At 43.1% G+C, this 13,533-nt stretch overlaps 1 protein-coding gene across 2 annotated transcripts; it reads left to right on the top strand.

The window, feature by feature from the left end:
* Positions 1 to 147: 147 nt before the first annotated feature.
* secisbp2 (SECIS binding protein 2) lies at positions 148 to 13,063 on the top strand. Of its 2 annotated transcripts, XM_088287816.1 has the most exons (17): positions 148 to 345; positions 704 to 837; positions 2,199 to 2,274; positions 2,626 to 2,674; positions 5,989 to 6,191; positions 6,265 to 6,420; positions 6,608 to 6,757; positions 6,923 to 7,009; positions 7,089 to 7,172; positions 7,418 to 7,538; positions 7,612 to 7,778; positions 8,306 to 8,435; positions 9,587 to 9,758; positions 9,839 to 10,059; positions 10,503 to 10,657; positions 10,790 to 10,967; positions 11,703 to 13,063. In XM_088287816.1, exons 1-17 carry the CDS (start codon positions 337 to 339, stop codon positions 11,807 to 11,809), a joined length of 2,199 nt encoding a protein of 732 aa, XP_088143942.1. In that variant the 5' UTR covers positions 148 to 336; the 3' UTR covers positions 11,810 to 13,063. The 2 variants fall into 2 exon arrangements, with proteins under 2 accessions (XP_088143942.1, XP_088143949.1); XM_088287823.1 differs by lacking the exons at positions 148 to 345; positions 2,199 to 2,274.
* Positions 13,064 to 13,533: the final 470 nt, after the last annotated feature.

The raw sequence follows: 13,533 nt of genomic DNA, 5'->3' as shown, positions 1-13,533 counted from the left end.
AAATGTGTCTCATTATTAAAAATTACCTTTTGAAAAATCATTTCCAATTCATCCACTTATAATGTATTTAAAAAATAATTCTATTAAAATGAAATCACGATAAAAGTTCTGTGCAGTACACGGGGCTGCCTCTGTGTGTCGCCCTTCGCCGGCCCAACATCATGTCAACACGCCGTTAGTCTCCAATGCGCATCGTTTAGTAGCCTCGCTTGTGTGCTAGGCCGCAGATTGATCGACTTATTTCTTCATTTCAACTACGAGCACAATGACATCACCCCGACAGACTCTGAAAAATTACACTCTGACGTGACGGCGTTAAAAAGGGACGATTCTGAAATGGAGAAGGTAAAGAAAGGACATGAAACACGGCGCTCGCGTTGAGCTAGCGGGTTGGCTGCTAGCTAGCTGTGGCTTTGCTGACTTCGAAGGGGAAAAAAGATGTTCCAAGATCAGTGGATAAGTGTTATGCCGGAACAAAGCCAAGTTTGGCCACTTTAAACGTCAGTTCGTTTGATTTCAGGGCAAATTGAAATTGTCGGAATCATGTGGATGAGCTGACTTTCTGTCAGTTGAATAAAGTTTTCAATGACATTCGTGCTGATTAAAAATGATTTCAAATGGCTGCCAATTTGTAGCCAATGTGGCCTTTGGGGGTTATTTTTATTTTTAGATGATGCGTACTATTTTATTTCCACTTGTCCAGGAGGGCAAAGTGACACCTGCTGAGTCGACTTGTCACCCGGGGAGGAGAACTGAGTCAGCTGGGCAACAACACTGCAGCTCCAACCGTCATGTGATCCCACCAAACCCCGACCAGTACCAGCACAGGCCAAAATGGTAGGAGCACCGAATGAATGTGGCATTGCACTCTCACTTTAATAGTTCTACAGCAAAAGTACTCACTGTCTGTACTTGAGTATAACTATGTGTATGTATATATATATATATATATATATATATATATATATATATATATATATATATATATATATATATATATATAAGTATAGACACATGAGTACAGAAAAAGTATTTCATAAAAGTAGAAGTACTGGTTAATTTTTGTACCTAACCAAAACTAAAAAGTGCTGACTATGATATCTCATTAAGTACAGGAGGAAAGTATAGTTGAAAAATTATACTCAAGAGTACTGTTGCTTTAAAATATGATTCAAGTTAAAAGTAGGTCTATAATTAATTACTTTAATAAGTATTCAGTAATTATTATGAATTATTCTTCTAATCAGAACATGAAGGTTAACTGCCACCCAACTCTATTTACTGTGCAATTTAAAACAACCATTTCAATTTTGAGACTGTTAGTTTTGGGGTCCAAGTCAGCAGAGTGGGATCTGCAAGTGCCACTTGGACCAAACACCTAAAACTTCTGATTTCTATTAATTGAAATTCGGTGCCATCCAAGCATTGATTTAGTATAAACAAGGCCTTAATGAGAACACATGCTTTTTGCTCTTGGGCACATAGATCTGATATTACTCTGAATGGAAGGAAATACCATGTTTTTTTTTTAAATGGAACTCCAGGGCACCAAATACATTGAAAACAACAGGGTGCCCAAAATTGAACCCTGTGGAACACCATATAGCAGTGGGGCAAAGCTGGACTTAGGGCTACCAAATCTAACACAAAAAAAGTAAAGAAAAAGTTGCAAATTCAGATGCTGCCCAATAACATTACCAGAGGTGGGTATTCCATCAGACTGACAGACCAGACTGACGGAACATCCGTTAGGTACACATTAGACGACAGGAAACTTAAAAAAAATCCATATTAAAAAATGGTCTAAGCTGACGGAAGTGGGTTTTATTTGGTCAGTGTAATCATCACTAACCAGGTCAAGTCCCGGTCTCAGTCCGCCAGAGACGGGACGTCTGTTTTGCTGACAGAAACACGCCCCGCTTGTCTCATGTGTTTGTTTGCAGGGGGTTACTTTGAGAGGACTGCATTGACTTTTTAAGTGTGAGAGTGAGCGCTCTTGTTTTTAATAGGCTCTCTGCGGGGACTCTGATGGGCTAAGTAGGTAGAATTAGAAAACGTCACTTCATTTTGCTATGACGACACAAACCTACAATGTTTGTTTGAGGCTAATAGTGTGCGTGCGTGTGTGCATACGCGCGCGTTCAATGTGCAACAATTCCATGACTTCCTGTTCCGTGTGTCTCTGTTTTGAATGAAAGCAACCAGTCCAATGCGGGCCCGAAACGGAGCCCTCCGTCAAACATTAATGGGGGTGACTTGTCCTGGAGAGCAAAGGTTAGTTGTCTACCCTTCAAATGTGAAATTACACAACCCAGTAAATCTGTCTAAAGATTTCCATTCCCCAAAATGTGTTTATCAAGTGAGCGCTTCAGAATTTTGCCTGATTGTCATATAACATGATAATGCGAGCTTCTGCGTACTCTGCTTTGGCCACGCAGGGATGAGGAGTTTGTGGGATGCCTAATTTCAACAAGACGTAATAGGGGTGTAGAGTGCGCTATAATTGTTTTGAGGAAAGCATGTAAGGAAGAGCCCTGGGTCTGTTTTCATTTGTGAGCAAAAACAACGTTAACATTCAACATTAACGAACAAACGGTTAATTCAAAGTCCTTTAAATCTCCACAGGCGACAACAAAGAGAAATGACCCCCGTATGCAACACGAGACGAGACGAGGTAATGCAGTCACTATTTTTTATTATATTTTCCCTCTTAATATGTTTCGAGTCGAATTGACCCAATTTAAGATAAGATAAGATAAGATGTCCTTTATTAGTCCCACAATGGGGAAATTTGAGGTGTTACAGCAGCAAAGATATAGATCACACAGAGTCGGCGGCGTAATGTAGCCGTTAATGTATAACATTAGCAGCAGACATTCAGAAAAAGCATGCAAATATACACAGTATAAACGTATCTAAGTGTAAGGAAACACTCCTAATGTTTGTCCATTATACGGAGGGGGAAACGCTGTAATGATAAAAACTACTGAATGATTGAAAATACTGCAATCATAAAAATATTGCAATGATAAAAGTACTGTAATGGTAAGAGTACTGAAATGATAGAAAAGTACTGCATGATAGAAAATACTGCAATGGTAAAAGTACTGTAATAGTAAAAGTACTGCAACGATAGAAAAATACTGCAATGATGAAAGTACTGCAATGGTAAAAGTACTGCAATGGTAAAAGTACTGTAATAGTAAAAGTACCGCAATGATAGAAAAATACTGCAATGATAAAAGTACTGCAATGATAAAAGTACTGTACAGTGATAGAAGTATTGTAATAAGAATACTGTAATGGTAAACAAAATACATCATTGGTCAATATTTAAGTACACCCTTGGCTGAAAGTACAGTAGTAGTTAATATTGCATCCTAGGACTGCACAATTGCACTAATGCCCTCCCGTTTGTAGGCCTGACCCAATGTTCTTGTTAAAAAGTCTGACAGCAGTTGGCAGGAAGGAGCGGCGAAATCTCTCTTTGGTACAGCGAGGGTGTAAAAGTCTGTCACTGAAGGAGCTGTAAAGTGTTCTCAGAGTGTCATTGAATGGGTGGGCTGGTTTGTCCAGCATTGATGACAGTTTTGCCGTCATCCTTCTGCCCCCCACTGAGTCCACAGAGTCCAGGGAGCAGCCCAGGACAGAGCTGGCCCTCCTCACCAGTTTGTCCAGTCTCTTTTTGTCTCGGCCCGAGATGCCTCCTGCCCAGGAGACCACTCCATAGAAGATGACTGATGAAACCACCGAGTCATAGAAGTTCCTGAGGAGTGTTCCCCGAACGCCAAAGGACCTCAGCCGCCTGAGTAGGAAGAGTCTGCTCTGACCCTTCCTATAGAGAGCGTCTGTGTTGTCGCTCCAGTCCAGTTTATTGTTCAGATGAACACCCAGGTACTTGTAAGTTGAGACCCTCTCAACGTCTGTTCCCTGGATATTCACTGGTGCAGGTGGAGAGTGCCGACGCTTGCGGAAATCCACCACCAGCTCTTTGGATTTCCCAGCGTTGATTTGGAGGCGGTTCTGCTGACACCAGTCCACGAACCCCTGCGTAACCCCTCTGTACTCCCGATCGTCATCGTCAGTGATGAGGCCGACAATCGCAGAGTCATCAGAGAACTTCTGCAGGTGACAGGTTGTGGAATTGTATTTGTAGTCCGAGGTGTAGAGGGTGAACAGGAAGGGAGCCAGCACAGTTCCCTGCGGCGCTCCCGTGCTGCAGAGGAGCACGTCAGACACACAGTCCTGTGTTCTCACGTACTGTGGCCGGTTTGTGAGGTAGTTGTGAATCCATGTGATAAGGTGGTGGGCCACTCCCGCCTGCTCCAGCTTGTCTCCCAATAAGGCGGGCTGGATGGTGTTGAAAGCACTTGAGAAATCAAAGAACATGATCCTCACCGTGCCCCCCGCCTTCTCCAGGTGGAAGAGTGAAGTGTGGAGCAGGTAGATGATGGCATCATCCACACTGATGCCAGGCTGGTATGCAAACTGGAGTGGGTCCATTGAGGAGCTGACCAGGGGGCGCAGATGGACGAGGACCAGTCTCTCCAGGGTCTTCATCAGATGAGACGTCAGCGCCACTGGTCTGAAGTTGTTGAGCTCCTTCGGATGGGGTGTCTTTGGAACCGGAACCAGGCAGGATGTTTTCCACAACTGGGGGACTCTGCCCAGCTTCAAGCTCAGGTTGAACATGTGCTGGATGATTCCACACAGCTGGTCTGCGCAGGATTTGAGGAGCTGGGAGCTGATCCCATCTGGGCCTGCCGCCTTCCTCGCCTTCATCTTCCTCAGCTGGTTCTTCACCTGAGATGTTGTGAGGAACAAGGCTGAGCAGGAGGAAGTGGTGGTTGTCTGATGAGGCTGGGAACTGGAGCCTGTGGAGAGAGAGAGGGGCGAGAGAGGGGGAGAGAGGGTCTTGTTCGCAGTGGCAGGAGGGGTGGGTGGGGGCTGCATCAGGGAAGCCTGAGCGGGGTCAGACATTTGATCAAACCTATTGAAAAATAGGTTCAACTCATTTGCCCACTGAAGCCCCCCCCCCTTCTGGGTCTTACCTGCTTGTCCGTGGCCTGAGATGGTCTTCAGGCCCCTCCAGACATCCCTGGCATTGTTCCGCTGCAGTTGTTCTTCCATCCGCATCCTGTAGGACTTTTTCCCCTCTCGGATCCTCCTTCTCAGCTGACGCTGCACTCTCTTCAGCTCGTCCTTGTCGCCTGAAACAAAAGCCCTCTTTTTCTCCTTCAGGAGAGCTTTAATGTCCGGTGTGATCCAGGGTTTGTTGTTGGAGAAACTTAAACTTAAAAACAACAGAATAAGATTAAAATCCTGTCCGCAAATATTACACAGTATTATTGTTATTAGGTTTTCCAAAATTTAATGTTTTCTTTGTCCTATTGTCCAACTGTAATATATATTTTTTGTGTGTATATGTATATGTATGTATATGTATGTATGTATGTATGTATGTATGTATGTATGTATGTATATATATATATATATATATATATATATATATATATATTATTTATTTTTAAATAATTATTCTTAAATGTTACAAGAGAGTTTTGGAATTGGGACGGGGGGTAAAATTTGTTTGCACTGACCCACGTAAAACACTTTTTGTCTGGGCAAATGTACAGCGTCGAGCAAAATGATGGGACATATTTGTAGGTTAAAGATAAAGATGGCCTTTATTAGTCCCACAATGGGGACATTTGAATGTGTTAAAATGAGTTGGATGAAAGGCAAATAAAGTAAAGAAATAAAAAAAGTGTTTTTATTTTCAAAAAGTACATATAATGCCATTCTGTTCCATTACGTTTTAAAAATTAAATCAGTCAAGTGGGATCCATTCCACACATTTACCACCATTCACTTATTCGGCTATTTATTGACGAGTAACTTTTCTGTAATGTCAAATGTAATGGATTGCAGATGAAGTAATGTGTTGTATGTTGCCAATAGATGTTTGGATCCCTGCTCCATAAACAGGTTTTAGGGACCCCAGATCTGCGAGGACGCCAAAACCCGCTCAGGATGACATGGCCCAGTTTGAGGTGAAAATGTCCGACTTCCCGCAGCTGGACGCCGGCCCCTTGGGCTCTCACAAAGATAGTCGGGGGCCAAAAGTGATGGCAGAGAAACAACATCCTCCCTCAAAGTCAACATCTCCATGGCCAGATGTGGATCAGCGGGTACTTTACATAAATGCAAAAATGTTTTTTTGCCGCCAAAATTGACTCTTTATGTCTCGTTTGTGTTACATAGACAGCCGTGAGAGGATCCTCGATTGCATCTGACCCCCGACAAACCGTCGGCCACAATCCCGCTAGCCCTGCAAATCACCCCACGGTTACATCGTGGGCTAACGTGGCTTCTCAACCACCGAAAAAAACCTTCCAGGTGGAAAAAGCTGTTGTGCTGGTCAGTGTGGGAAATGGTCCAAACTTAGCAAAAATGCATGTTCTAAGTTTGTTTAATTAAAAAAAAACTGGAGGTTGTAATTGCTGCCAGTGGTGCATCAACAAAGTATTGAGAAAAGGCTTTTCAACGCCGGCAGACATAAAATTTCTTTGATACCCTACATGGTGTCGTCTTTACTTCTTTGCAGACGGAGGAAACGGCCGCACAGCAGCCGGAAGAGGGAATGGTTGCAGGGAGGAAAAAACGGAAGAAAAAGAAGAAGGGAAAAGAGGCAGATGACGGCACGGAAGCCGAGCCGGAGCTTTCAACAGTCCAACAGGAGCCGCCAAAGTTTGAGGTGAATGCATCACCTTACCTCATCTTTGGTTTTGATATCATGATATGAATTTGTGGCTATTTTAAAACACACTTGGCAGTTAAACAAAATGGCTGTGACGGTTTATGTTAAAGAATAACTTCTAGATGCGTATATTTAATGAAAGATTGGTCAAATATTGTGCAGGATGAAGAGGAATTTCCAGGTCTGGCTCCAGCTCGGACTTGGTCTGATCGACTTGCAAGCGGTAGAAACGCTGGAAAAGGCGATGCAGTGAGCGCCAACACGCTTGCAATTCATCAGCCGTTTTACACGCACTGATCAACGTTTGTGTTGTGTCCTTTTTACCAAGGAAAGCCAACAAGATGAAATGTTACCAAGCAGGGGGAAGAATGCCACAAAAGCGCCACCCACAGAAACAGCAAAGAGAGGACAGGTGAGGACTTTGCTCTCATGAAGTATCATACAATGAGTTTTTGTTAAAATAATTTCAAAAGCATTTTTGGTACAACATTTTTTCATTTTGAATATTAGATTTTTGTTTTAAAGAAATCATAAAAAAAACTACGAAATAAAACCAAGCATCAGCTCATAACCTGAAAAACTTGTATGTTGGGACACTTGTAAGTTGAGGCATCATGGGAGAGCAAAGTTGTTTATTTGTGGTTCAATAATTCCCAGAAAGTCGAGAAGACCTCCGGGAAGAAGAGCAAAGCTCCCGTGCAGTTGGACATTGCCAACATGCTGTCCGTCCTGGAAAACAAGCAAAAATCTCAGAAAGTCAAGCAGAACGTCATTTCAGGTGAAATTTGCGCTCTGAGTGCGAGCCATCGGTGACGTCGCAACCCGCCGTGAGTTTCAATATCGCCCTCTAGTGGGTGGAGGACTTCCTGTCATCCGCAAGCAAATGACAGTCCAGAAGAAAGCGCCCTGGCAGCAGGACAAAATCGCCCACAACCCGCTGGACTCGACAAGCCCGCTAGTGAAGAAAGGCAAGCAGAGGGAGGTGCCCAAAGCCAAGAAACCGACTGCTCTCAAGAAGGTGCTTCCATGATTTGATCCTCCTGAGTTTTTAATACGTGCTCAAACAATACCTTTAATGGGTGACTTGTTAAAATACACATTTAAAGTAGTGGAAATGTGTTTGAAAGCATCAACTCTATGGGGAGTAATGTGCAGTATGAAGCGGTTGTTAATGTTGAGAGCCACCTGGAAATTTTTGCACTTTCACAAGAACGGCCACAAAGCTCCATCAAGAAGCAAAAGCACAGATTTTATTGTCTCCTAAATGGACAAAAAGATTTCTCATCCATCATCGGGCTTAAAATCAAAACTAAGTGCTTCTATCTGAGAATGCGTGACGTTACTTGCCGCAAATCACACCCCCAAGACAGTGAAAATCCTGCAAGACAGTTATTTTCTACATATATGGACTTGTTGCTGCATGTAATCGATATTTGTTTTCGGATCTGAGCAGTAGTTGCGGATATCAACGCTGTAAAAACAAAGAAATGATCATGAAGCTGCGGACTTCCTTGATCAATATTGAATTTTCTTTGTCATCCTCAGGTCATCCTCAAAGAGAGAGAGGAGAGAAAGCAGCAACGTCTACTGGAGAAAAGGGGAGTGCCGCCTGAGAACGATTCCACGGTCGCCACTGATGCAACAGAAGACGAGCGGTGCGACGACAATCTGACAGGTCAGAGCACGGCTCAGCTCTTAATAGACATTCAATCACGTTTCCTTTTTTTTACAGTACCAAGGAACATGCTTTTGTCATTATCTGGGTAGTTTTAGTTTTTTCTCCTTGGAAGTTTGAAAAGGTTTGCCCTGGTCACCAGTTCTAAGCAATGGATGCCAAATTGCATGGACATGACAGTTGGGACACCAAACATTCAAGCAAATGATGTTTATGTTTGATATAAATAGATTTTGTGTGACAAATGGCCAAAATGGCCTCCTCCTGAGATGGACAAAAACAGCCGCATTTTACTGCTTAACACATATTTTGCAATGTTCATCAGAATGCTGTGTTTCGACGAGTGGGTCTGCATACAACATAATTCTTTTAAAGACAATGTTTGGGTCAGTGTTGTTTTTGGCAGGCCTTTTAGATTTAGTCTCAGTCTGAGTCATTTGGACGAAAATGATGATTAGTTTTCATCACATTTCGTCATTCCTATTTGTGATCGTTTTAGTCGACGAAAACTCAAAAAGGTTTTCGTCCGTTTTAGTTGAAAATTTGTGTCTTCTTTAACAGCTTGCGGTTATCAGAACTAAGTAGCCTAGCGAGTGTCACTGTCGCCAAGGTCTGTCAAAGGAAAACGTGTCAGCTGAGACGAATGACGGCAAACATGTTCGTGTTTTGTTGTGCCGGTGTGGATGACGCATGCAGTCCCGGTGGTGGGCGTGCCCAATCGAGGATAGGATGTACCAGCATTGCAATTTTTTTGAACAACAGTTTACATGTCCAATAGGAAAGGATATCATAAATTTTGAACGTCTGACGGACCACACGCTAACAATTTCGTCTTGTCTCGTCAACGAAAATTCATTTACGTCACGTCATGTTTTTGTCATCAAAGTGCCCCGTTTAGCTTGTGCTTGCTTGTTATCGTCATGAAAACGATAGAGGCGTTAACAAAATATTTTAGTCGTCGTCATCGTTGACGAAAACAACACTAGTTCGGGCTGACTTCACCTTTAAAGAGCAGAATATGAATAATAAAATAGAAGAAGAAGATCTTGACTTGGAAGCCATTTTGTGTCCCTACGCCTACATTTAAGAGAGGCTGCTTCTAGTCATAATGTCATGGATGTGAACATCAGAGCCCACAAATTTCTTCTCAGTGGAGGACGTCTGTGCTCTTTCGGGAAGTGATGAGCAGCAAGTAAACGAAACGGCAAGATGTGGTGACGGACAGCCTGACTGCGCGCAAGCTGACGATCAGCAAAGCATACAGCAGGACCCTTTCGTCACTGTGCCGGATCGACCCAAAATCCACAGCAGGAAGTTCAGAGAGTGAGGAGAAACCTGCTCACAAAATGCACCTTGTCCTTTTCTCAGTTTGTCACGCGCTGCACTATATTTGCGATGCTCAGGTACTGCAGCCAAATGCTCAGCAAAGACGTGGACCAATGTGTGACGTCGCTGCTGAAGGAGCTGGTCCGCTTCCAGGACCGCCTGTACCAGAAAGACCCCATGAAGGCCCGCATGAAGCGACGACTGGTTATGGGCCTGCGGGAGGTCCTCAAGCACCTCAAACTCCACAAGGTCAAGTGCGTCATCATCTCACCCAACTGCGAGCGCGTCCAGGCCAAAGGTACGACTCTGCCTCCTTTTCTCAGTTTTTGTCTTGAAATGCATTTCCACCTGGAACTTGTAGTTCTTGGTACTTTGTGGACCTAATAGGCGGAAATCAGATCTGTTCCTGTGATCTGGTGTTCCCGTGTGGTGTTTACATGTTTCAAAGTCATGCCTGTTGTCTAATTTCACCGATGTGCATGATTGTCTATATGCGATATGCGCCCTGTCATCGACCATTCCACGGCGTAACCTGCGTCCTCCCCAAAGTCCGCTTGGAATGGCTCCTGCTCACCCACCCCTCTCATGTAGCTGAATAAAGCCAGCACATTTCGGAAACAACTCCACAACTTTCAGGCTACAATCACGTTATTGAACATGTCAATTAAATCTGAGATCCGTTCTTCTTTATGTTCTTTATGTTTCTATCTGATGAGGCCAGCGGCCCGTTCACATTTTCAGGTGGTCTCGACGAGGCGCTCCGCAAAATCATCGACACGTGCCGCGAACAGGGGGTGCCGTTCGTTTTCGCCCTCTCCCGCAAGGCGCTGGGGCGCTGCGTCAACAAGACGGTGCCCGTCAGCCTGGTGGGCATCTTCAACTACGATGGCGCACAAGTCAGTGAACCACATCGTCATTATCGATTCTAGATGGATGAAGCGCGTTGTTCCTCAATCACTCGGGCGGAACACTTCTCTGTTGATGTCTTAGTTGTCTATATTCAATGATGAGCTCTTCCCACTTCACAGGACTACTATCACCAGATGATCGAGTTGTCTTCAGAGGCCAGGCGGGCATATGAGGAGATGTTGGCGAGCGTGGAGCAGGCCGTCCGGGCGGAGCACGGTAGCGCCGACTTCTCTGAAGAGCACAGTGCCGCCAACTTGTTGGAGCCCAAGAAGTCAGAGTCTCAGGAGCCGGAATACAGTATGTAACCCAGAGGGGGATATACAGTGCACTAATCACTAAGGTTACTCGAATGAGTGTAAGGGAATAACTAAAACGGTGTCACGGTGGACGACCGGTTAGCTCGATGGCCTCACAGTGCAGAGGTTGTGGGTTCGATTCCGGCCTTCCTGTGTGGAAGTTTGCATGTTCTCCCCGTGCCTGCATGTCATGTCATTTGTTTTTATCTGTGTCTTTATTTCGATATTAAAGTTGGTCGTAAAAAGAATGAAGGTCGAACTGTCGTCTGAAAATTGTAGAGTACTTCTTACACAATACTTGGTGGCTCATATTTTTTTCATCTTGCACTTAACACTAAACCGAAACATGTTTTTAAAAAATTGAAACTAATCAAAACAAACAAGTCTGCTCTCAAAACTAAGTAAAACTAACTTAATAAAAAACAAAACCAAAACATGTCTAAATGGGAAAAAAAACTACTATCATGAAAAATCCCCAACGACTGGAACAGTGCTGCTCACAAAAAGTTTGTCATTTTGGGCTTTCGTGTGAAATTTCAGGATGCACCGAAAATGCAATCGTAAACCTTTACAGGTGAAGTTAATTATAATAACCTTCTGTAAACCTTTGATTGCGCATGTCCTACGGTTGAATGTTTCAGTATTTTTTTTTATTTATTTATTTTTATTTTGTACAACTTGCTGTTCTCGAACAAGGCGCTGATCGGCAACATTCACCTTCCATATTTCTTCCTAGGCCAGCTGTGGAGGAAGCTGCTCGAGAACGAGTCCAACTTCAAGTCGTTGAACTTTGACGCATGGCCGAGTGAATGTAGCGGTGAAAATGAAGACGTGAAGAGTTGACAGCAGCGACTGCGGTGAGGCTCTCAACAAAATAGGACAGGATTTTCTTTTTTGTTTTTATAACAGGCACAGCGTTCAATCTCTGTGCGGAAAAAAATACAAATCCACTTCACGAGATTGCCGTCCACTTCATGAAGCAAGGTTATTTCTTAACATATATTGTTTTGTTAAGTTTTTGACATTTTGGCTGTCAGTTGTGAAATGACACAACCAAGTCAATCTTGTGATCTGTGATATGGTTCAATTATCCTGTGCGCGATATTTATTTGCGATCTGGAAACATTACATCAAGGCCAGAATGTTAAGCAGACTTTTGTCGGAGACACAGATGAGTATAATCTAACGGTATTTGCTTGTGGTAAGCAGTTGTTACTTGATCGGTCATGATGCGTTGATTGTTGTAATTCTCGTTTGTTGGGATGAAGTCATGTCTTAGATTAATGCTAGGAAAACAAAAACACTTTGTTATTGACACCTGGCCACTGTTTTAAATTGTGGGACAAAAATGCATAATTTGTCTCCTTAAATAAGAACATGTTCCAGAAGTCAAATGTTGTCTTACACAAGCAAGGATGCAATATTCTTTTTTTTTTTTTTTTTTTAAATTTCTGGCTTGAGATCCCTTGTGATGCTTCCGTCAGTTCAGTAAATTCGTTGTTCCCGTTCAACCAGTCACGGATTTATTTATTTACTTTAAAATGCCTCACACCATCAGAATTTTCCCCTCTGGGCACCGAACACTATCAATTTTTCAAGTCTATTTCCTCCGAGATGCCACAAGCTATTAGGTGTTGGCACCCTTCTACCACTTGCATTTAGCTGCTGATCTTCAAACAAGCCGGAAGTGTCATTCAAGTGGAGAGAAACAATTCATTTGAACTCATGTGACCTCCCCGAAAGCAGCATTTTTCGCTGCGGACTTTCACCCACTTTTCCAGGTCTTGATGGCGAGGAGATGAGGAGAGTGTCTTTCAATCAATTATTTTAAGTTTAAGAGCGTGCTTATGTCCGCTTTACTTCTAACTCGATGGGACCAAACCAGTAATCTCGCAATATGAAGTGAATGACAAAATGTTTTGCCCATATTTGACTGTAAAAAAATAAACTTAATTTGTAATTTTGTAATTTATTAGTTGGAAAAAAAAAATCAAGCTATGAAATGTATGTATGGGTGTGTATGCAATGACAGATGTAATAGAGAAAAGAATGACAAACTATTTTCAATGATTCACATTAATAAATGACATTTTGGGATGTGGTGATGTTTTTTTTCCCCCTTCTGGTTATTATTCTTCCCATAAATGAATCACCAACTTGCCCAAAAACACACGCGTTTTGAACACAGCACCCCAAAAACATATTTGTGTGTCCCAGACATGAACATCCCCTCCAAAACTCATTGAGAAGTGCCATTTGGTAAGTTTGAAAAAACTTGATCAGAACAAGTTTGGGTGGACACGTCTGTCATAACAAGACACATGAAAGTCACTGACCCATGCATATATTGAACGGGAATTGTGACATTCTGGTTTGAAGTAGCCACATTTGGTGAATTTCAGGCATATATTGTAATGGTATGCCGCAGTAGCAGGTGGGAGGCGCGGGTTACGTGGTATCAAAATAAGGAAATACAGACGCGCTTGAACGCACACTGCTGTGATGCTCCCAGCTCACGTGCAGACTCTTGACTTTCTGCTCGCTCAGTCCTCTGACGTTTGCGTGAC

This window comes from Idiotropiscis lumnitzeri, chromosome 1 (assembly GCF_059441095.1).
Source record: "Idiotropiscis lumnitzeri isolate Australia: NSW breed Sydney's pygmy pipehorse chromosome 1, RoL_Ilum_1.0, whole genome shotgun sequence".
NCBI classification, from domain to species: Eukaryota; Metazoa; Chordata; class Actinopteri; order Syngnathiformes; family Syngnathidae; genus Idiotropiscis; species Idiotropiscis lumnitzeri.
The sequence above is the reverse complement of the archived record's forward strand: the minus strand, read 5'-3'. Positions and strand labels throughout refer to the sequence as shown.

What these genes read in the sequence shown, in the direction of transcription:
- secisbp2 (XM_088287816.1), top strand. An exon ending in GCAACACGAGACGAGACGAG is followed by an intron (nt 2,675 to 5,988) that starts GTAATGCAGTCA and finishes CTCCATAAACAG; the next exon opens with GTTTTAGGGACCCCAGATCT. An exon ending in GGCCAGATGTGGATCAGCGG is followed by an intron (nt 6,192 to 6,264) that starts GTACTTTACATA and finishes TGTGTTACATAG; the next exon opens with ACAGCCGTGAGAGGATCCTC.